Source organism: Pelodiscus sinensis, chromosome Z, assembly GCF_052426305.1.
Source record: "Pelodiscus sinensis isolate ZL-2025 chromosome Z, ASM5242630v1, whole genome shotgun sequence".
Classification (NCBI taxonomy): domain Eukaryota; kingdom Metazoa; phylum Chordata; order Testudines; family Trionychidae; genus Pelodiscus; species Pelodiscus sinensis.
Window position 1 is genome coordinate 36,237,477 of NC_143085.1, and position 24,581 is coordinate 36,262,057.

A 24,581-nucleotide genomic window follows, 5' to 3' on the forward strand; every position below is an offset into this window, starting at 1 on the left:
TCCGGTAGGCAGGCTGCCTCAGAAATGTGACGGGCTGCTGGCTAGGAGTGACCCATGTAAGTTTCCTGACCAGAGCCTGCGTCTGGCACTCCAACTCCTCCCATCCCCAATGCTCTGCTCCCCTGCTCCCCATAATCCAAACTTTCTGCCCCCCCATCCCCTCCTAGATCTGGCACCTCAAACACTGCCCCAGATCACAATCCTTTTCTGCCCTAAGTCACAACCCAAACACCTGCACCCCCTAATGCATCCCAGTCTCCTGGCCCAGGTCCCTATCCAAACCCCTGTGTCCCTTCCTGTACCCTAATACCCTGCCTCAGGTCATAACCCCCTCCTGCTCTAGATCACATCCTAAACTTCTGCACCCCAATGCTTTCTCTTAGGTCACAGCCCAAACCCCTGTACTCCAGTCCAGTGCCCCAGATCACAACCACTTTTTTTTAACCAAACTCCCTTTCAGACCCCACACTCCCTCCTGCACCCCAATACCTTACCCCAAGCTCCCTTTTGCACCCAACATCCATCTCAGACTAGGGATGTAATAGTGTAGTCGATTAACTGATAAGCAAAAGCTTACAGGTTAATGCTATAGACTACACTCATTTCCCTCTTCCTGCCAGTAAATTATTAGCAGGCTGTCCAGCAGCTTGGCTAAGAGGTGGCTCACACTGGGTCCAGGATCTACCCCTGTTTCAGCTTTGCATTTCAGGTGTATTAAGAGCTGGGTGGGCAGACAGCCCAGTTCAGTTCTGGCTTGCGCCAGGTCTGGGAGCTCAGACCCGCCCTAGACAGAGACTGCTGCCACCCCACGCTGCTGCCTCTTTCTCAGAAGCAGCAGCACAAGGCGACAGTTAACCGGTCCGTGAGGAGATCTGGTTTTTAAACTGGCTCCTCTCATAGACCAGTTCCCACCTGGCACCCCTGCTGCTGCCTCTGATACAGTGGATGCCGACCCCACCCCTGGGGACTATAGAATAGTCAATTAACTGATGAAATCTCATGAGGCTTATCAACTATTCAGTTAACTAATATTTAACATCTCTATCTCAGACCCCACACCTCCTCCATTAGTATTATAGGAGAGTGCAGCCCTTGACCACTTATCAAATTCTTGGAGTGCCCCTCCCCATCATAAATTATTGCCCACCTCTGTTGAAGCATGACTTTAACAACTATAACTGACACACAACCTTGAGACTCAAAGCTGTGAAGTTGAATATAATTCCCAGGGTTCATTCCCCATGATGATCAAATTGGCTTTCTGTTAGCCTTGACCATATACACCCAGGGTGTGTCTAGACTACATGCCTCCTTCGACGGAGGCATGTAGAATAGCCAGATCGGAAGAGGGAAATGAAGCCGCGATTAAAATAATCGCGGCTTCATTTAAATTTAAATGGCTGCCCCGATCTGCCGATCAGCTGTTTGTCGGCAGATCGGGGGAGTCTGGACGCGATGCCCCGACAAAGAAGCCTTTCTTCATCGGCACAGGTAAACCTGGTTTCACGAGGCTTACCTGTGCCGATGAAGAAAGGCTTCTTTGTCGGGGCATCGCGTCCAGACTCCCCCGATCTGCCGACAAACAGCTGATCGGCAGATCGGGGCAGCCATTTAAATTTAAATGAAGCCGCGATTATTTTAATCGCGGCTTCATTTCCCTCTTCCGATCTGGCTAATCTACATGCCTCCGTCGAAGGAGGCATGTAGTCTAGACACACCCCTAGTGAAACTCAGTAAGATTCCTTATGTTATATCTTTGGTCTTCATATTACACTTTACAAAATGCTAATTAGGATACTTAAAATTTTCAGAAGTCCTTAAATTAACTTTGGCATCTGTCCCAATGTCTTTCATTGAAAGTAAGTTCTTAAGTTGCTAGAAAATGGACTGTAGGCTAAGTCATACTTTTGAAAATTTCAGAATAATTTAGGTAACTGGAAACTGAATTAAACTGGGGGCAAACACTGTTCTCTACTTCAGTCTCCTATGACAGTGGTTCCTAACCTTTTTTATAGCGGGGACCAGCAAACCCATTTACAAACTTTTGGTAGACAGGTAACATTTAATTTGCATATTTGCATGTTCATTATTCAAATAATGATTATGGAAACATGCAAATATAATGTTGCCAGTTCACCAAAAGCCCTGGCCCCCAGATCTCTCTCTCCCTCCCCGGCTAGTCCTAACCCCTAGAGCTCCCCCACTCCTTCACAACACCCCAGTGCCAGCCACTGACTCCAGAGTCTCCTGCACCTACTTCCCTCATGCCAGCCTCCCAACCTCAGAGCCCTGCAGTGCTACGTCCTGCCCCTTAGAGCTCCCCACCACCAGACCCCCCCCCAGTGAAACCTCCTGTTTCCAGAACCCCACTGCACCCAACTCCCCCAGAGCTCCTCCCAGTGCCAGCCCCCAGTCTCCAATATTAACCCCATCCCCAGAGCCCCCCCCAGTGCCAGCCCTGCCTCCATAGCCTCTCCACTACTAGCCCTGCCCCTCCAGAGCCCTGTGGTGCCAACTCCCCACCCTGGATGCCCCAGTGTCCCACAGTGTTAGCCTCCTGTCTCTTAGAGCCCTCCCCCCACCCCTTAGAGCTCTCTAGTACTAGCCCCACTGCTAAAAATCCCCAGTGCCTGGCTCCCCACCCCTCCCAACCCTGGGCTGCCTCCCAGCTGCCAGTCGAGTGCTGCTGCCCAGGTTGTGGCTCCTCTAAGGTTTTCATGCTGGGCTCTGCATGGCCCTCCTGACATGCAGCAAAGCATTCTTCCACATATGGGAGGAGACCCTTCCCCTGCTTGGCACTGGTTGGCTGAGTGGCAGGACAGTACACGACTCTCTCATTAGCCATGGTGGGAGCAGGTGTGCCGCAGCCCCCAGAGCCACTGTGGCCAAGCAGCCAAAGGTCTGCGCCCTGCGATCAGAGGTAGGGAACCACTGTTCTATGAAGATTAAGTTCTGTTCTTTCTCAAGAGAATTAACTCATTTTAATTTAGTGCTGATTCATCTAGTTATAAATGTGCATTTTTTTCTATTTCTATATTAATTGCTGCTGGAGCTTGATCCTGGGGTGTTGGAGAATTTTCTTCTATATAAGTATTTTTGGTATTGTGTGTAATAATGTGTGAACTGTACTATAAATCTGTGGATCCTTTAAACAAATTTTTTAAAGCAAGCTGTTATTTTTATCTGTGTTTTCATTAGGGATATAAAATCCCATTTAATTGTCTAATTGGTTAAACATATTGTTCAGCTAGTTTGCTGATTAAAGGGGAGACAAGTGGAGAAGGGGGTTGCTCCGCCACTAGGCTGAAATGCCTCTCCCTCCCAGGCAGCTCCAGTCCTATTGGTTAACATTAACTGGTAAGTTTTCATGTGAGCTATTTTTATTGTTATCCTGGATTTGCTGGATCACTAAAGCTAGCTGATCCCCTTCTAAACTCTTTCTGTGGTTACAAATGGAAAAGCCTTAGTCCACTGTATAATGTGGAAAGATTGTCTTTTCACTATCTCTAATAAAAATTGTGGTAATCCACAATTAACTGTTCTTTCTATGTTCTTGTCTTTTTGTTATTTTATATATTTGCACTCCTTAACTGTGTTCTTTTTGTAAAACAACCTCTCCCCCACTAGTTACATAAACTAATACTGCACTTGAAAGAGGGTGAAAAAAAAGAGTGAAGATACTTTGTACAGACCCATTAAAGATGTTAACTAACTATTCCAAATGTGCTGTACTACTTTCAAGCCAATCATATCAAAGCAGTGTATGGACTTTCCAACCCAGCCAAATACAGTTTCTTTAATTGAACAAAAAAATGTTGCCAATATAGAAATTGCGAGGCTATCATGGATTTATAAAAAATCATGCCCTCTAGAAATGTATACACATCCTAAAGCTGTTCTATGGCTTTGGGATAGAACTAAAGAAAAAATAAGTTACTTTCCCTTGCCAGTGACTTCCATTGCAAACCAGAGAGCTTTAAAGACAGGGAAAGCCATGAAATAGAAACTGCTAGCCAGCTATTTAGCAACTAATCTTTTCTAACGTATTTAGAGGTCAGAACCAGTTTTAATTGTCTACTCTTCCATGATACAATACAGTCAAGTCAGATATTATGCTCCTCATATTTTCTAAAAAGCTGCTTTATACATCTGCAAGCCAGGAATTGGTGTGGTGACTCTCAGAGCAGGTACGTGAACTTCACAGGAAGAACAGCAGCTCAGTCTGCTCAACATCACAGCAGAGTTGGCAAACTCTCCTGCCTGACAATGGCAAGAATCCCTCCTGCCTTAATCTGCTCTGGTCTGGTTCCTGGTCCATGGTCAGTTCCAGACATGCTCCAATTCCCCCTGGACTCCTGATTCTGGTTGTGACCCCTGGCTCTGATCATTAACCCTAACCATCTCTATCATAGTTTCTGACAATGGTAGCATTTATACATTTAGGAAATAGAAAAACTTATAAGTAATTTATATCAATTTCCAGACAACTTTCCTACTCCCCAAAAAAGTTCATATATGATATAATGGGGAAAGAACTTATATAGAAAAATGGCCTTACAGGAATGGCATTTGACCTGGTAAAGAGGACCAGCTCCTCAATCTGTAGCACAATACAATTTTTTAAGATACTGTTTCAATAGTCTTGTGCCACTCAGATGCACCAGACTGGCAACATTATAAATTATCATCATGAGCAAAAATAACCTAATGCTGTGGCATGCTGTCTGGAGTGGCTCACAACTGAGTGCTACTCTTAGTTCAGACTGTTGGGGAAACGGGACAGACACTGCCCAAGTGATGGTATATTCTATAATTAGATTTCACCAAATCAGCAACAAATATTAGCCATACCATAGCCATGGACAGTCCCTTTAAGCTCTCCAGCCTATATAACCACCCAGACAAATTGGACTTTATGATGAAATGTTATTAAAACCAAAAATCACCACATATTAGGTTACTCCCAGCCCCAAAGGGCCAATCACTTACCTCAAGTCAGTGGATGCCTGTGATCTTACTTCAAGAACTTTGTTGGTGTAGCCAATTCTTCAGTAAAGAAACAAAAGATGTATTCGATATGAAAAGAAATAAGAATTATGGGGATGAAATCAGGTAAATAATATATTAACAGATGAGTCCAAGTGTGGAAGCCCAAAATAGTAACAAAGATGTAGTAATCTGCCAGTTTTCCATAAATCTCTCAGAGTTACCTAGAATGGCTCTAAGAATCTCTGTCTAGTTGCTCAGTATTCCTCTCTGGTAGAATCCATCAGCCCAGAGATATAGGATTATTCCCTTAAATCAGCAGTTATAGATTCTGATCCCTGATGAAGAATGTCCCTTTAGTCTTTGACCTCAGGTACCCACCTTAGTGACCACTTGCTTTGAAATTAGCATGTTTGCTAAAGTCCTTAAGCCCTTTAGTATTCACAAAATTTCTTTGATGAGTAATTTAGTTAGTGATATATGTTATGCAATTGTTTGCCATTATATTACTATAAAACTAGATAAGTGAAAGCAATACAGGTAACATTTATTGGTTTTCAGGAAGTTTACACACCAAATAAATTATCCTCTTAATAGTTGTAGCCAGACAGGAACCCCCCTATAACATCCATTTTTGCTTGCCTGGAGCATATAGGGCACACAGAGCAGAAGGCCCAGGCTGCTGTGACCGTGAATGGCTGTAAACAGAGATACGCCAATTGCTGACCAAGAGGTTGCTGAGGAGTGCCCTTGGCTTAATCCCATATTGATACGAACACACAGCTGTCCGTGGGGGGAGGAATCTCTCGCCCAGTAAAAAATGTCTAGTACTCACAATTTAGTTATCTCTCTTGCAAGTGTAAATTAACTTGAAACTTGCTTGTAAGAACTGGTGTCACAAAAACAATACAATTTGGCATCTTAGATAAGAGAGAGAATACGGGGCCCCAGGGGTATAAAGATGAGTCCAGCAGCACATTTACTCTGAGTGTCTACCATCTATCTGCTGGTCGGGTTAGGTGTTTGACCTCCCGAGGTTCCAAGGGGACGCCCACCTCGTATTCGTCTTTCCTGGGAATTGAGGGACCGGCCCTGGCTTGACCCGCTGGAGTCGAGAGGCACAGAAGGGGGTAAAAATTGTACCTGGATGTGGTCCTTTGTCTTAAGTGTACACATAGACTTAGAGCTCGTTAAAGATTAAGCTGTCACTTGGTACCATTATTTCTATTTTCTATCTTTATTTTCTTTGTAACCATTTTTAAGATCTATATTTGCTAGCAGTTAAGAAAGAGAGCAATAGCCATTGTAACCATATGCTTTTATAAGTCTTTTTAATAAACCTGTATCTGTTTAAGTTTTTAACCTGACTCCTTCAGTTGCTATAACAGAACCAAGCACAATTTAAAAGAACTTCAGCCAGTCATAAGGGACAGGTATAGGAAGAGCTTGGGCGTTTGGATTTGTGTCACTCCCAGGTGACAGATCCGTTGGGGCATCTCTCAGTCTTTCCTAGACTGCCTGCTGCGAAGGGATCTTGTATTCTAGCAGCTAAACTCTGAGATGTAATAGGCTCTTCCTATAGGCCCAGGGCATTTGTCAGTTTGTTGGCTGCCTTCTGCGACGGGACCCCGGTCCTAGCAGTAAAGTCACGGATGTTAAACCTCTTCTCAGCACACACACACACACTGCCCTGACCGTCAGCTGACAATAGTAACACACACCTTTGATTTAAGGTTAAGTAAGTACAGGATATAGACATATGAAAACAATACAGTCAACATCTCTATTGATTTTTATTAGCATACCAGTGAATTAGTTTGAATACATACTACTCTCAGTACTATTATGATATTCACAAACAAGTGAACTGGCATATTGCTTTTATATGAGTTGGTCTGTCAGCGTCACAACCTGTTCAACTATACCTTAGTATTTCATCACTATATCTGTCATTGTTTATGATTTCAGTGAGTACTAAGTGTATGTAAGGAAAAAGACATTGGTTGCTAAAATGAGCTGAAAGCATGCACATTTACAGCTCTAAAAGTCTTGATGATAATTACAGAAATCAGTTATGGTAATAGAGATCTGCGTTAAGCTAAGTAAAAAGATAGTTCCGGGTAGCAGAGATCAGCTCAGGCATACATAAAAACAATATGCTTGAACACTGCTGGTGAGAAATCACTATGTTCAACATCATATCTTGGAAATCAGATCATAAGACAGATTGCAGTTGTTATGTTTTCAAGTCTTTACAAGTGTTTTTGAAAATAATGTTATATGTCGTTTATGAAATGTATTTGAAATATTGGGTACAAATGATCTAAGCATTAGTAGTTTAGAAAAGGGCGGCTCACCTTTTTATTACTATAAAATTTAGTTTAGATTGTTTAAAATGGAAAATATATCTAATTTCCTTCATTTGTGGAAAACTCAGAGATGGATTTTATTCAAGGTTTCTGAAAAAAAATCACCTTTGGTCAGAGACCAGGCATGAAAAATTCCAGTGTATAATGTGAATATTTTACTGGTTGAACCTCTCTAGTTTGGTGCCCTCAGGATCTGACTCGTGTTGAACCAGAGAATTTGCCGGGCCACGGGAGGTCAATATTGTCTAGCAGCATTATCAATACTTCTGTTACTGGGCTGTTAGAAGAGACATTTAGGGATAAAATTAGAACTAAATAACATCACAGAACACTGTCGGCCTGTCTGCTCAGCAGGGCTAATGCCGAAATAAGCTATTCAACTTGAGCTACGTCAATTACATAGCTTAAATTGAAATAGCTTATTTCGGCTTTTGGTGCTGTATACTCAGCAGGAAGTCCAAGAAAGAGCACTCTTCCTCTGACTTCCCTTACTCCTTGTGAAATGAGGGTTACAGGAATTGGAATAAGAAGTCCTCCAGCTTAACATTATTTTGACATTATGTTGAAATAACTGTTTGTAGTGTAGACACAGACTATGTTATTTTGGAATAACGTCAATTATTCTGAAATAACACTGCTATGTAGGTGTACTCTGAGACGGCTGTAAACAAACTTTATGGAATGGCAGGAAATTTGGCCACACCCATGATAAGCAGACATCTGGTTAATTAAAATCATGCCAGACTATAGATGTTGCCAGACCAGAGAGTGCTAGATTAGAGAGGTTCAGACTGTATACATTTTAATGCAACCCAGGGGGAGTAATTTAATAGCAGTGCTTGTATATTACTAAACATTTTCAAAATACTATACAGGGATTAAATAATTGTAATTAACAGGGCTCGACAAATAATGTAATCTACTTGCCCGGGGCAAGTAGATTACAACCTGGAAGAGCTGGCGCAGAGTGATCTGTGCATACGCAGAATGATCTGCGCATGCGCAGAGCGCAGAACCGTGCAAAACCGTGCGGCTGGCAAGTGGAGCTCGCTGCCGCTTGGCGAGCCCTGGTAATTAATATACTGCAGGCATTATCAGTACTTACAGAGGTGCAAGAAAATTCCAGAAGAAGATTGGTTACTTTATATCATGTCTGGAAGTGACCGTGTTAATTCAGGTTTTCCTCTCTAAAATATTTTTTATTTGTTTTAGGATTTTTGCTTTTTAAAGATTATTGTATGAATGAAATTGATGAAGCAGTCCCTCAACTGAAATTTTATGAGGAGGTAAGAAACCTTTTATCTTCTATTTGGGGGTTGTTTATTATAAATGTAATTACTCGATTACCAGGGACGTGTGTGTGTGTGTGTGTGTATGGTAGTGAGGGGCTTGGTAGGAAGAGCATATTTGTGGGACTGGACAAGGTGAAGTGGAAGAAAAGTGGGTTGTATTCTGATATGCATTGTTCTGATATATTTCAGTTTCCTTAACTAGATTAATAATTCATAAGAAATGGTGCCTTAGATGTGTAACATTTGTATCTTACAATTAAAGTGCTAGCCTTTTAAACGTATATAAGAGGCCCTTTGAAATAAAATGTTAGAAAAAGTATTTCATTTAATTGTGGGGGGAGGGGTTTGTACAATTTTAAATTGTATGTGCTTTTAAGGTGATTACAATTATTTCTTTGGTATCACATTGAAAATGATCACACATTTAAACAGGACAAAATGAAATAATGAAAGCAGAAATTATTTTGCTGTCGTTTGTTCCATATGTGCAGTTATTTGCTACTAGAAGATTAGTCCAATGTTGCTTGGGCCCTTCAGGGCAGGGGCCCAGTAATATGGGGAATTCAGGGGACAGGACAGAGGCTTGGGGAAGTGCAGGATTCATGGTTAGTGGGTGAGCAAGGGCTCAGGGCAGGGTGTTGCGACATGTGGGGGGGCCCAGGGCACATGGTGGTAACAGCTGCTGGACACTCCCTGAGACAGCTCTCTGGGACTTCGTTGCCCAGATGGTGACTGCTCCCTGGGGCCATGCAGCTCGGGGTAGAGGGGGCAGCAGGAGTTACACCCCAGGGCTGGCCTAGGGTGGCGGGGGCTGTACTAGCCCCAGCTAACTACCAGCTACTCTCTAGGGCCAGGCCAGAAGAGGGGCAGAGGCCTTGCTGGCTGGCAAGTGGGAGATCCCTAGGTTTGGGGTTCTTGCTTCATCCCTGTGGTCATTTAGGAGTGTAACTGTTCTTGAAAAGTTTTAATTTATAATAGGAGGAAGCTGCATATCAAATTTGATTGTCCTAGCTCTTACTATTTAGGATTTTTTGAACAAACAGTCTTATAGACAGACAGACAAATGCACAAACTTAAATATAATAGACTATAGTATTTACCCGACATTACCTGGGTACTTGTGGAGGCTCAGAGTAGGGTTTCAGGAGTACAGCAGTCAGGACAGAAGATGGGAGCTCTGGGGAGATTGATGGCAGGGGATCGGAGGTATAGGACTCAGGGTAGGGGGTGCAGGACGTGGGCTCAGGGCAAGAGGTTGGGAGGAAACTGGCAGAGGTGCTTACTAGGGTCACTTCCTGGCTATGCAGCCAGCTTGGTCCCTCCAGTGGCTGCTCATCGGGGGTGGCTCCTTACAGCCAGGACTGAGCTGCCTGGCTTCCCCAGTGGCTGTTTGCAGGGAAGGGGGCAGGGATGGGGAAGGACTGCTTGCCCTCCCCCCAGGCTCTTCTTGGGGGAGGAGGTGTGGGGTGGGACCAGGATTCCTGGTCTCCCTAGAGTCAATGGGGGGAAAGGTTGGGCCTGTGCTGCCCAGCCCTGGCATCTCCTTGGGTGGTGAGGTTGCTGGGCCTGTACTGCCCAGCCCCAGCGGTGCTATTGGGGGACTGTGGTGGTGTGGCTGGGGCTGGCAGGGCTCTCACACTCATCTGGTGCTGTGGCTGAGGGGAGAGGTTTAGGGAGAAGTCCAGCGCTGTGAGAAGAGAGGCTTAGGGAGGGTTCCAGCTAACTTTGGCTTCAGTTGGCCACTCTCTTGCTGGTATGGCCACCCCCTGTGATTATTTTGCGGTGTAGCTATTCATCTGATCAACTTCTCCTTTTCCATGTGGCAGAAAACAATCTGATTCCAGGCACATCCCATTGTCCTAGCACAATAAAACCCTGACCTTGCTTTAAGTTGGGGTAAGAGGAAGCTGCCTACCAAATTAGTGGTCCTAGCTCTTACCATTTGGGAGATGTCCTTTAACAAATAGACTCATGGACAGAGAGATAGATGCACATTCCTAAAATATATAGCTAGATAACTACATATTGAGACTTAGTCTTTTTATTAATCTTCTTGTGTTTCTGTAACAGCGGATTAATAGAAAATTAGAAGTGCAGTTGTAAGAGATTCCTTTGCCTGAAGACATGTTGAGGGTATTTGGTCTTCAGTTTCATGATGCCAATAGGGTGTGCTGGCTTTTGGCTGATGAAGATGATAATGTAAGAAAAAACACATTGGCTGAAACTTAATCATATTATCATTGTCAGATTCATCTCCCAAAAAAGATTTTAAAAATACCAGCAAGCTAATGGGAGGGACAAACCATGATTTTTGATTGCAGTAACTTAGATACAGGCAGTCCCCGGGTTACGCGGATCCGACTTACGTTGGATCCGTACTTACGAACGGGGCTTTTCTGGCCCATAGGACGCGGGCAGCGGGACTGCCCAGATGCGCCACGGTCCCACCGCCCGCGTCCTCCGGGGTGAGAAAAGCTGCTCCGCATCTCCCCAGCAGACCAGGGAGCCGCGGAGCAAATCCGCGGAGGACCCGGGCCATGGGACCGCAGCGCGTCTGGGCGGTCCCGCCGCCCGGGTCCTCTGCGGCTTTGCTCCGCGGCTCCCTGGTCTGCTGGGGACCTCCCCCAGTAGACCAGGGAGATGCGGAGCAAAGCCGCGGAGGACCCGGGCGGCGGGAACGCGGTACGTCTGGGCGGTCCCCCTGCCCAGGTGCCTCCGCGGCTTTGCTCCGCGTCTCCCTGGTCTGCTGGGGGGGAGAGGGGCCCAGCAGACCAGAGAGACGCAGCGCAAAGCCGCGGAGGACCTGGGCGGCGGGACCGTGGCGCGTCTCGGTCCCACCGCCTGCGTCTCCCTGTTCTGCTGGGGGGCGCAGCTAGTGCGCCCCCCAGCAGACCAGGCTTTTCTCGGGACGCCTGTGGTAGAGCAGCTGGGGCGCTGCCGGTTGGTCCCGCAACGCCGCTCTCGGCGCTACTGGACCAACCCGGCAGCACCCCAGCTGCTCTGCCCCAGGCGTCCCCAAATCAGCCGCTGCTGAAACTGACCAGCGGCTGACTACAGGAAGTAGACCAGGCTTTTCTCGGGATGCCTGTGGTAGAGCAGCTGGGGTGCTGCCGGGTTGGTCCCCGCAGCGCCGTACCTCGCGCTGTGGGGACCAACCTGGCAGCACCCCAGCTGCTCTGTCCCAGGAGTCCAGATTCAGCCACTGTTGAAAGTGATCAGCGGCTGATTCCAGGAAGCCCGGGGCAGAGCAACTCTGCCTCAGGCTTCCTGTAGTCAGCCGCTGGTCAGTTTCAGCAGCGGCTGAATTTGGACACCAGTTCCGACTTACATACAAATTCAACTTAAGAACAAACCTACAGTCCCTATCTTGTATGTAACCCGAGGACTGCCTGTATATGAATCCCTTTTTTCCTGAATGTGTGGTGAAGTTACTGTATGTACTATACTGAAGCCAAATATTTCCACCTGTTTCTGAATACTGTGACTTGTACTAAATCTGAAACTGAAAGCAAGCTACATGCTTGACTTTTAGTACAGTAGGATCTTTGTATCCTTTAAAAAATTGATTGAAACACTTTTTTTTTTTAAAGAGCAACTTCTTCTAGAACTTGGATATAGAGGGAACATTCTTTCTTCAAATATGCATGCGCAATTTCTATTGACATCATTAAGTTGTATGTGCATATCTTATTATTTAGTATTTATTTGATAGTACACTCAGGGGCACCCACCAGTATCTGACCTCATTGTGCCAGCTGTTAATTGAGTACAGGCAGTCCCCCCTCAGCAGACCGCCGAGACGCGCCGCGGCAGTCCCGCCGCCCGCGTCCTCCGCGGCGAGAAAAGCCGCTCCGCATCTCCCTGGTCTGCTTGAGGGGGGGGCCGAAGGAGACTAGGGAGACGCGGAGCAAAGCCACGGAGGACGCGGGCGGCGGGACTGCGGCGCGTCTCCGCGGTCCTGCTGCCCCCATCCTCCGCGGCGAGAAAAGCTTGGTCTGCTGGGAGGTGGGGGGGCGCAGCTAGTGCATGCCCCCCCCCCCCCCCCCCCCAGCAGACCAAACTTTTCTCACCGCTGGTCAATTTCAGCAGCGGCAGAATTAGGACGCCTGGGGTAGAGCATCTGAAGGGCTGCCGGGTTGGTCCCACAGCACCGAGGTGCGGCACTGTGGGGACCTACCCGGCAGCGCCCCTGCTGCTCTGCCCCAGGTGTCCAGATTCAGCTGCTGCTGAAACTGATCAGCGGCTGATTCCAGGAAGCCCGGAGCAGAGCAGCTCTGCCTTGGGCTTCCTGTAGTCAGCCGCTGGTCAGTTTCAGCAGCGGCTGAATCGGGGACACCTGGGGTACAATATGTACCAGTTCCGACTTACATACAAATTCAACTTAAGAACAAACCTACATTCTCTATCTTGTACGTAACCCGGGGACTGCCTGTATATGCATGGGAAGACTGACATAGTCCCTACATTTTAATGCCTTTATATTCTAAGAGGACACGTGATGTATTATTAGAGAGAGATGTATAAAATTTTGATATACATTTAATTACTTGTATTATTATTAAAATGCAAAGGAAGAGTCAGCTATCTCCATATACCTCTTAATCTAGCCATCAGTAATTGGCTGAGATCTAAAGGAAGGACTGATATAAAATATTCTGAATATCACAATTTGTCTTCAAGAAATTTGGGGGCTACATCTAGACTGGCCCCTTCTCCGGAAGAGACATGCTAATTTCCAAGTTTGGAATAGGGAAATCCGCAGGGGATTTAAATATCCCCCGTGGGATTTAAATAAACATGTCCGCCGCTTTTTTTCCGGCTTGGGGAAAAGCCGGAAAAAAGCATCTAGACTGGCGTGATCCTCCGGAATAAAGCCCTTTTCCGGAGGATCTCTTATTCCTACCTGCCAACTAACTTGATAAGAAGTAAGACATCAAGACTACGTCTATACTGCGCTCTCTTGTGCAAGAAAATATGCAAATGAAGCGAAGCGGTGAATTTTGTGCAAGGGGCTTTTGTGCAAAAAGGGCCCATCTACACTGCTCCTTTTTGCGCAACAACCCCCTCTTGTGCAAGAGCTGTTTTGCCTGAAAAAAAGCGGTAGAACAGCTCTTGTGCAAAAGCCCCTTGCTCAAAATGGCAGCTCATTAAGTATGCAAATGAGGTGTGGCAATAGTCACTGCTTTGCCTCATTTGCATGTTTTCTTGCGTAAGATAGCGCGGTATAGACGTAGCCCAAAAGAGAAAGCAGTCACATCTACAATCAGTTTTTTTAAATAATATTCTGTAACGGCACATATTAACTCAGTCTTGTCTAGACTGTTTGCTTGCCTATTGCAAGCAAACTACACCATCTGCACTTGTAAAAAGATGATCTGAAGTTCAGTTTTATGTATGTATTGTTCTTACTGCATCCCCAAATGCTTCATATTTCCCTGTCAGTCTCTTACTCTCAGAACAGAAGGGGTAACAAAGTACAATCCTCTAGGTCTCTGCATAAGAGTGATTTTAGAGTGATGAATAATTGCTTATTAATATCTGAAATGTGTTATAAACTAAGGAACAAACAGACCTATTGCAGAACAGTCCCATCAATAAATAACAGGTCCTGCAGGTAGGCAAGCAGCACCTCATCAATAATGATATCAAAGACTGCTGATAGATTTACTAAAGTCAACTAGTTTCCATTGCCAAAAGAAGATAGTTGATTAAGGATAATAATACTTCCTATGTATCAATATCAGACAGTTAGTGTACTAGGGACATGGTATTTCAGAAGAATCCATAGGAAGCTGGTACTGTGCTTCCAAGACCATCTCAAAAGAGCAGGTTTAATAGAATAATAACTGGCAAAGTCATTGAAGTCAAATGATGGCTTCTTCCTAAGCTGTTATTGGTCTAAAGATAAATTCGTAGAACTTTAAAATGTTTTAACTTAAATTATCAGTTTTTCACCTTATAAGTAGGAATACTGAATTGCATTTATCTCTGATTTACATCTGTTTATACATTTAAGAAATTACTGTACTAACTAATCAGGAAAGCAGTTTGTATAGAGATTACTTAGAAACATGAGTTATTATATGTCATTTCTTAACCTTTGAAGCCATTTGAAGTTGTATTTTAAGGGTTAGCAAAACATGGCCTAAAAAATGTTTTAAAAATCTTCTTTCAGTACATATTTTTACAAAAAAAAATCCTCGTTAGATATTTAAAATAGACCTACTGTATTTCCTATAGTATAGTATAGTATAGTATGTTTGAAAGCTTTTACATTTTTAGATATTTGATTTACTTACTGCTTTTGTTTCAGGTAAAATAATTTGAATAAAGAATAACTTGTTACATGACGTTGTCCTTAGATGTAAAAAGTCTCCATACTGAAGGGATTGCGTATGTTATTGCAGTGTGAGTCACGGCTATGCATTTATCTGGATGAGTGATTCATCCAGCTCTGTCAAAAATCATATTTTAGATGCTCAGTAACTTAGGCACTATAATTTCAGCACTTGAGAAGTTATATTGTCAGATAGTATTTCTGAAGGTGAGCTGCCAAAAATCATATTTGAGTCACTTGTATCTCCATATTTATGGGATGGTACAGTAACTTATGAGGGCACTATTACTATCACATATCAGTTATCAGATAAATCGTGATGATTTGTGAGCTCTGCCCACCATCATATTCCTTTTGTTTATATGCAGTAGTGTTCTATTTAAATAGCTGAATTTGTACACTATACTTGATCCGATATAAGAGTCTTATATCATCTTACTTGCCTCCAGTAGAGTCAGGGTGTTCTTGGTGACACATTCTCATCTCCTTAGATGGAAAGAAAGGAGGTAGTTGGCCCAGTATTGTTGAATGGGATTACCTTTTGTGACACAGTGTGGCATTTACTCTTAGTCATTTGTTGCAGAGAGACTAATGTTGGCCAGTAATAAGAGTTGATAGTGTTTGTGCTACAGTTTTCCAAATCGTTGGAGATAGTGATTCAACCTTAAACATGTTAAAAAACTCTATAGAGTGGTTATATCATTTTATTATCATGCATAGGTTTAGGAAAAAAACTCTTCAGAGCTCCCATTAAAAGTACATATTCTTCACACTGACAAGGATTTATTCCAACAAGCCATGTGAATTTTATCCCTATAAAAGTATGTGTTGTTTGATATGTAGATGGAATGCAACAAATTCTACTGGAATTTTGTAAACTTTCTGTGAAGAGCATGGGAATTATCCTTATTGATTATATGTGTGTATTATATATCTACCTTTGGTGATTGCTTTGTGTGGGATGAAAGATAAATAAGGGGGGGTAAGTCCTATAGGAAACTCCCCCACCCCAAATGAAATTGTAAACAGAATTCAATTGCTGGTCCTCAAAAACACAATACCAGGAATCCACTGTGTAAAATCATCCTCTGGAGAAATGCACAAGCCAGTTTGGTCAGTTTCAGGGAGGGGAATGTCCTACTCAAAATACCAAGACATCTTTAAGCAGTAACTGAATGAAAGGGAATGAATAAAAAGAAAACCTGTGGCTTTAGGGCTTGGAAGATGCGGAGTGGAACATCAGAGTGTCTGAGGGGCAGCACTTGCAAGGGCAACCTGTCTCATCCAGCCGAGTGCTTGAGAGACCTGGGTTAAGTGGAACCTATTTAAACTGCGAAGAAAAATCTAGACATAGGAAAACTTTGTGTTTTGGCTTCTTATTTTTAATCCTGTACTCTAATTGCTATATGCTGTGTCACTTTAATTACTCTGGTCACAAGTCCAAATACAGTTACACCTGTGTTATTAGCCCAATTGGTTAAAAAAAGGGGGGGTTGCTGCAAGAGACCCATTTGAAGCATGGGATGAGTTGTGAAATTTCAGCCAGAGAAAAAGACTGGTTACTTGAACGGTTGCACTTGAATAGGAACTGCAAAAGGGGTCAAAATTGCTGCTTGACTGTAACCATGACAACTTGTTTTTTGTTCACCTGCATGAACAAAAAACTTTTTCCAGAGTCTGGTCCATGGCTTCTCTCCAGCTGGAGACCAGATACACCAGCCTGTTCAATATTAGACTCAGTGACTGGGCACTACATCATCCATGCAGTCTTTACTTTTGTGAGTGTGGAAGTACAGGAAGCCATAGCGCTGTCTGTTTCTTCTTGAAGAGGCTTTGAAAAGGTCCAGGTTGTGTCTCAGCCCTGAAGTGATTTGATTTTCTTGATTCACAAGTTAATGGATGGGTCCAGTGTAATTCAGCATTCTCAGTGTTTCATTTGGATTCTGGTTCTTCACAGAATGGAGCAGAGGGATGTTCAATAGATGACACTAAAGCTGTTTCTTTGGGAATCGCACTCCATCCCTGCTGTTCCCCCTCCCTCCCAGAGCTGGAAAACTGTATATCAAGCCATTTGTGCACTCTGAAAGTACTGAGAGGGATGGGGAGGAGAAGGTAAGTGTAGGGCTACAGTATCCCAGTTCATGAAAGGCATGTGAGGGATGGAGGCAGACGGGGGCTGCAGGTGAACTTCAGTGGATGGGGGGCTGTTGCGGCTCATTGAAGTGAAGGAGGGCCACTCAGCCCGCTCATTATTTTTGGCTGCCCATCCCTACCGTAGTTGGAGTCTTGTTAGTAATACTCCCACTGAGGGATTTGCATTGATGAACTCTTCAGAACAGAATGGATCTTTTGGGCTTGGCCTCACTGTCTTGAGATGAAATCTGAGGTTTGCGCTTGTGCTTCTTCTCTGGTTTTCTTACTGCTTTGATAGAGCTAAATCTATTTGTAAGTCTCTGTGGATATTTGTTGCTCTCACCTGGGTTTATCCTTATTTGCTGTCTCTTCTGTGAGAATACTTAATTGCATGTACCCAAATTTGTTATGAGCTAATCAGTGCCTGTATCCTAGAATGAGCATTAAGACTCTATCTACCATATCTAAAGCAGCTTTTAGAACTTGCTGAGGCAAGCCTCTCCTCTTTTGAAACAGCACAAATGCTGTTTGCTCACTGAACAAAAGTTGTAGAAATAACAGTGAAGTCATAACTCAGTCATTTGAATTGTATTTTTTTACAGTATTCTCAAATACCTTAACCTATATCCTGTTCTAGCTACAGATGTAACGTAATTAATGTAATTAGGAACACTATGTGAGAAGTCAGTTCACATTGCAAATTTTGTTGTAGTGTCTATAGTAAACCACACCAAAATCAAAGATCCTTCTTTCAAAGGGCCACTAGAAATTCCTGAATAGGATGTTTTTCCGAGAAGATATCCATAATACGGTATCTCCTCTTAAGAGGATGTCAGTGCAGTACTCTTTGTCAAAACTTTTAAGTTGCTGAAGCAAACACAGAAGTCTTTTCCCCCCACGGTAACTGATTAGAGAAATGTATATAATTGATTCAGCTCAATTCATTGAGAGACCTGAATACTGCCCCAAACCCAAATAGTAGGATATCATATCTGTTCCAAAAATACTACAGTATCCTACTCGTTCTATGCTGCAAATATTGGATTGCAAGGACTGTAAAATGGGATTACAGTTGAGGATGTTGCAGTGTGACCGAATAACCATTTAACTGATAATATGAGATATTTCTGTTCATGGACTTAGTTACACACAACCGGCTCCTGGGGAGGCTGCTTCACTGTGACAGGGCAATAAACCCACCTCACTGGGAGCTGGGTGGGCTAGGTTTGCCTGCTCCACTCCTGGGGAAGAAGCTTTGCTGCAGAGCCGGCTCCACTCTCAGGGAAGTGGCTTCACTGCTGCAGTTAAGCCTTCTCTCTGTGAGCCAAGATGGCTGGGGCTAGTGGCCTCATTCCTGGGGAGGCTTTACTGCAGGCTCTGCAGTATAAAGCTAAATTGTTTTCAAGAGGTTTTCAGAGTTTCAGCAGTTACCCTATTACACAATTTTTAACAACCCTAATTACACTCATGCTATTGTCATAACAGGGAGTGTACTTATTACCTATATTAAACCCCAAATGTGTTTTATTCTGTTCGCATAGTCCTTGAACTCAGGACTCTGTCATAAAATAGAATAAAAAAAATCTTTAAAGTTCATTTTTTAAGTCTGTTATGTGTGCAGTATCCATATTTGTAGTTAGAAATCTTAATTAGACAAGGTGATCTCATCACTCACAAACTCCATCTTTAGTCTTCTCACTTTTATGGCACTTCCTATTTATAGGTGGTGTGTGTAATCCATATGTGTACATATAATATTAAAATGCTATTACTAAGGCCCACATATAAAACATTGCTCATTTGGCTTCCTGGCTTGTAGTCTACTTTAGGCATGGGATTGGTTATCTTACTGGGTGGAGAAAGGTAAAAGAAGGCCTTCTCAAAAAGGTTCAGTTGGATACGTACTCCTCTGCTTGTTCCATCCCAATCACCAATTCATCAGTTCCATGATATTCCCCTTCACACATTTTACAAGCCAACCATAGGCGTGCACATGGGGTGTGCCAGGTGTGCCCAGGCACACCCTAATGTCTCGGGCTGGCTAGCGGCTGCTGGCGGAGGAGAGGGATTTGTGACGGGGCGCCTCAGACCCTCACTTTAAATTCCGCATGGCCATCAACAGGGCACTGTGGGGCAGAGAGCGCATGTGCAGCATGCTCAAACGCTGCACAAGAGGTGAGAGGGGAGACGCCCGGGCGTGGCGTGGCGTCACGGCCCAGGACTTTCAAACTGTGCGGCCCAGCTCCAGAAGGAGCTGGGGCCTGACTACAAACGCTGGCCGGCCCAAGCCATTTTTGCGCCCTGGGCCCAGCAGCACTGCCCTTTGTGCACCCCGGGGCACCCCCGCCTGGCCCGGCAGCACTGCGAGTCCCCCCTGAGGCACCTCCTTCCTGGCCCGGCAGCATCGTGCGGCCCCCCTGAGGCGCCCCGGGGATGCCCCGGCCTGGCAGCACCGCCTAGCCCTCCTGAGGTGCCTTGGGGATGCCTCTGCCCGGCCCAGCAGAACCGCGTGGCGCCCCGGGGACGCCCCGCCTGGCCCGGCCCAGCAGCACCGCGCAGCCCCCCTGAGGTGCCCCAGGGACGCCCCTGCCTGACCCGGCAGCATCGTGCAGCCCCCCGCCCCCCCCCCAGCGCCCTGGGGATGCTTCTACCCGGCCCGGCAGCCTGGGGGCACCCGGTTAGGGCCTGGCTGGCCTATAGCTTGGGCCAGCTCTGACTCCAGCCCCAGGAATCGGAAGGTAGAAGCTGAAGGTAAGGAAGGGAAGGGGAGGAGAGGGGAAGGGGGAAAAATAAAAGGAAGGGGTGGGAGAGGAAGGGGCTTGTGCTGAGGGGAGGGGGACAGGTCAGGAGAAGAAAGGGGAAAGCACCAAGGGACAGGGTAGAGGAGAGGCAAATGCCAGGGGGCCAAGTGGAGACAATGAGGAAAAGGGCAGGAGGGGAGGTGTCAGTGTGAGGGGGGACAGGGTGATGCTGGGAGAGGAGAGGGTAAGGGCATTGGTAGTTAGAGGGGGGAAGGGGGGAGGTGCTGGGAGGCTTGAAAGGAGGGGTGGGCATGAGGAAGGCGGGGATGGAGCAAGGCATGTGTGAGGCACAGGGGCATGAGGGGAATGGGGGCAGAAGGTGGTGAGGGGGTGGGCATCAGGGAAAAAGAGGGCAAAGGGGACAAGGGCACTGAGGGAAGGGGGAGGCACCAGGAGGGTGCAGGGCTAAGGGAAGATGCAGGTGCCAGGGGATTCTGGGGAGAAGCAGAAGGGCAGACACCTGCAGGGGAGTGACCAGCACCAGAGGAGAGAGGCAGGGCTAGTGTATAGAGGAAGGTGTTAGGAGAGGGGATAAGGAAGGGTAGCTCACATGATCAGAGTGGGGCTACTGGAGGAGTGGGTACAGGGGGACTGAAGGGCTGGTGGAGGGGGGCAGGTCGCAGGAGGGCTGAGGGCAGTGAGAAGGGCAGGAGTCAGGACAGCAGAGGAGGATGAGGGGTTCGGGAGCTGATGGAGCAAGGGGAGGAGACATGGCAGCAGAGGGAAAAGGTAGAGGTTTGAGATATTTATTAATAACTTGGGTGCCACAGTGGCATATGCAAACATGCCCCATGAACTCAGTACTGGTGCACAACACAAAATTCATTCTGCTCATGGGAGGAAACACTTAGAGGGAACACTTCCCCCAGCCTCTCCGCCTCCTTCGCCCCTGAGTTAATGTCACACACATTGGGGTAATGCGACTGCAGGATAGTTGCATGAGGGGAGTTTGGAGGGGAGGGGGCAAAGTAATTCGTATTGGTAGGAGGATGGTGGGTAAAGTCCTTGCGGGGGGGCACATGACACCTTTTACTTCTGGTCATGTGTCCATCTTGCCAGGAGAGTATTACCTCCAGGGGTGTGGCCAATGAGGGTCAGGGGTGTGGCTAATGGGGGTCAAAGTACATTTAAAAAAAATTCTTTGGGTGCACACCCTAATGAAATGTCCTGCTCACGCCTATGAATCCAACTGATGTTTTATGAAGGAGCGTGTGTGTGTGTATAAAATTCAGAACTTTTCAATCCATATATTAAAGCTTTTCCTGCGGGATGACAGAATGACATCCTCATGTTACTCTGCGTGCTGCCTGTTTACTCCTTCTTTCCCCCTTCCTCTCCTCATAGCTCAAACCCAACAGCTGTGTCTACACTGGGCCACTTATTCCGGAAAATCAGCTGCTTTTCCGGAATAAGCTGCGAGCTGTCTACACTGGCCCTTGAATTTCCGGAAAAGCAATGTTGCTCTACTGTACAAAATCAGCCGCTATTCCGGAAAAACTATTCTGCTCCCGCTCGGGCATAAGTCCTTATTCCGGAACACTGTTCCAGAAAATGGCCAGTGTAGACAGCCCAGTAGTCTTTTCCGGAAAAAAGCCCCTATCGCGAAAATGGCGATCGGGGCTCTTTTCCGGAAAAGCGCGTCTACATTGGCCACAGATGCTTTTCCGGAAAAAGGGCTTTTCCGGAAAAGCAGCCTGCCAATGTAGACGCTCCTTTTCCGGAAAAACTGAAAACGGAATAGTATTCCATTTTAAGCAGTTCCGGAAATTCATGCCAGTGTAGACGTAACCAACCTCTCTTTCTCCTCACTACTTGGAATTGCTATTTTGAACCAAGCTCCTACTCCCCTTTCTCCACCCATACTCCACAGGGCTTTCAACGCCAAGAATCATGGCACAGTGTCTGGCAGACCCCACATCGCAGCCATGATAATCCAGGGGCGGGAAGTGGTGGTGGATGCAATGCTCGGGACAGTAGTCTGGGGACAGGCACAAGGAGAAAAGCTCCCAACTGAGATTATGTGCCAAAAGTGGGCCCTTGGGTGCTTCTCCAGCGCCAGGTCTTGGGGAGCTGGAGCGCAGTGCCCAGCCACCTGGAGTCTGGCAGCCCCCACCAAGATTCACCTCCCCAGCAATTGCACTTATCATGGCTGCCAGAGCAACCCCGAGTGCCCGGGGTGAGCCGCTGCACCAACCTGTCTGCTACTACCCTCTGCTCCCAGCAGGCAGGTGCATGGGCAGCCCTGTTCTCTGCAAACAAGGCTGGAGCAGTGAGTAGTGCAGGTGGGACTGCATGAGGGAGAGGACGGGACAGCGACCCCTTGTGTTGCTGCTTTTCCCACCTCAGCAGCTGCAGTGCCCCGGAGAACTGTGTGCACACAGCACTTCTTGCACCTCGCAGTGCCCCACGCGAGGGTGAGATTAGAGCTGGGGCTTGTGAGAAGGGGAGTTAGGGTTGGAGAGGGAGGATCTGGGCTGGCGGGGGGAGGGAGAAGGGACCCTTGCTTTCAGGGGAAGGGGGTGGAATCAGGCCCCAGGCTGTCACGGGGCGGGAGGGGGGAGGAGGGAGAATGGAGGCCTAGGCTGGCACAGTGGATGGGGGGCAAGGGGAGGGAATCAGGCTAGCGCGATGGGGGGAGGGAGAAGGGACCCTATCTGGCAAAGAGGGAAGGAGAAAAGGCCTGAGCTGGCAGTGGGGGTGGGAGAGCAAGCAGAGGGCACAGCCCCTTAGTTTTGTTTTGTTTTGTTTAATTTTTCTTATCCTATTTTAAGCACCACAGTCTACAAACAAATTGGTCACTCTAATTAAAATGCTATAGGGGGACAGGAAATTGGTCTTGGATTGGAATCCAGGAGTCATTCTTAATTCTAGAACTACAGAATTGCAACAAGCACCTCACAGAAAGGGATGAAGGAAAAAATGTCTGCCACAGTTAAGAATCTTTCTTTTCTTAAACAGTGTAAAGGTTTAGAAGTAGATTGACTGATTCCTTCTTTTTCATATTACAGATAAAAGAATATGAAAAACTAGATTCTGAGGAGGAACGTCTTAGTAGGAGTCGGCAAATTTATGACACATACATAATGAAAGAGCTGCTGTCGTGCTCACATGTATGTATGCTGCAGTTTCACGCTACTATTTTAATACTTAAATGCTTTCTTTGACTTTAAATTCTTTAAAATATTTAACAAAGGAAGGCAGTGAGTAGATGAAAGTCTTACAGGGAATTACACAAAACATGCGGTATCTATTATGATAGCAGGGTCTACTAGCTCAATTGTCACTCTTTGTATAGTTCTATTTGAAAGAGTGGATAATCTACAATAATGATACGATTTGAGCCAGAGAGAAATTTATCCTATTATTTAGGGCCTTGAATCTACACATACTTATTCACATGCTTTACTTCGCACATGCTTTACAATCTACTTCTAAACCATAATTCTATTGAAGTCACTAGGAATACGAATGACTGAACATGAGCATATATACATGTGCAGGATTGGGATATATGTGTGAATTTTTTTGAAAACTTATGGGGCTACAAAGAAGTAGTTAGTGGTTTTATGTGTTCTGAGTTCCTTTGCATTGCCATTACTTGTTGAATGGTTTCTGCCATGCATGGCATGATCTGGGATTTTTTTTTCAGAAAGGGGATTGGGATAACTTCCAGGGTGTTATGCAACAGGATATTTAATGGAAACTAAATTACATTAATTTAGAAGTTTGTGTATTTTTCATATAAACAGTATTCCTTTTTAGTTGAAAACTGGTATGAGGACCTCAATAATTGAGCCATTAAATATCTCTTTACCAGCTTCTAGTCTAAAATTTTACTTCTTATTTTTCAAAAGCCATTCTCAAAGCAAGCTGTAGATCATGTACAAACTCACCTAGCCAAGAAACAAGTGCCACCAACTCTTTTTCAGGTGAGATGAAAATACTCTGAATATCCAGATTTCATTAACTAAGCAAATTCAAGGGCCCTCCTTTCTGTTCATGTTATATTTACAATTATAAGAGGAATTTTATACTGTATTTTTGGAAATCAGTGAAAACAAAATGATATAGGAAAATGTTTCTGTATATATTAACCAGATGTTTCTAATTTTACTGTGTTGTTAAAGGTAATAGAACTTGAAAATTAGCTTTTGAGTACATTTTTGAAAATAGATTACTGTTCTATAGCTTTACTGACTGAAGGGATCTAAAATTAACATTTTATTCATGCTTTCTTCCAAAATTTTATGGGAAACTCCTTAAAATATACAATGATTACAGATAGCACTTTTTTGGTGAAATGGGTACGGGTGCGGGAGAGGATTCTGACCTGGGGGAAGGGCATAAAAGGGGATGCAGAGTCTGGAACAGAGTTGTGACCTGGAGCAGTAGGGGGGTGGGAGTTGTGACCTGGGGCAAAGAATTGGGGTACAGGGTCTTGGAGAGGATCTGGGTGCAGAATCAGGGGCACATGGGGTTTGGCTTATGTGAGACAGGGTGCAGGAGGGATGGCAGAAAGTTGGAAGGGAGAGAGGGGCTGGGGTACCAAGTGCAGGCTGTGGCAGGGAGGCACTTACCTAAAAGTCTTTCAGCAGCCTAGCAGGTCCCTCAGATAGGCTCCCTGCCTGCCCTGCCCCTGGAGGCTGCTCAGAGCAGCTGCCTG

General features: G+C 45.5%; 1 protein-coding gene across 7 annotated transcripts in view; it reads left to right on the top strand.

Moving 5' to 3' along the window:
- Positions 1 to 24,581, top strand: part of GRK3 (G protein-coupled receptor kinase 3) — a 196,742-nt gene that overhangs the window by 84,948 nt on the left and 87,213 nt on the right. For 5 of the 7 annotated variants that reach the window (XR_012896033.2, XR_016348369.1, XM_075898873.2 and 2 more), the window contains 3 exons: positions 8,568 to 8,641; positions 22,927 to 23,028; positions 23,773 to 23,847. Coding sequence is in view for 5 of the 7 variants with exons in the window: in XM_075898873.2 (XP_075754988.2) it covers positions 8,568 to 8,641; positions 22,927 to 23,028; positions 23,773 to 23,847 (251 nt within the window). In the remaining 2 variants the exon portion in view is untranslated. The remainder of the gene's footprint in view (positions 1 to 8,567; positions 8,642 to 22,926; positions 23,029 to 23,772; positions 23,848 to 24,581) is intronic. The other 2 variants (XM_089775297.1, XM_089775299.1) reach the window with 2 other exon arrangements.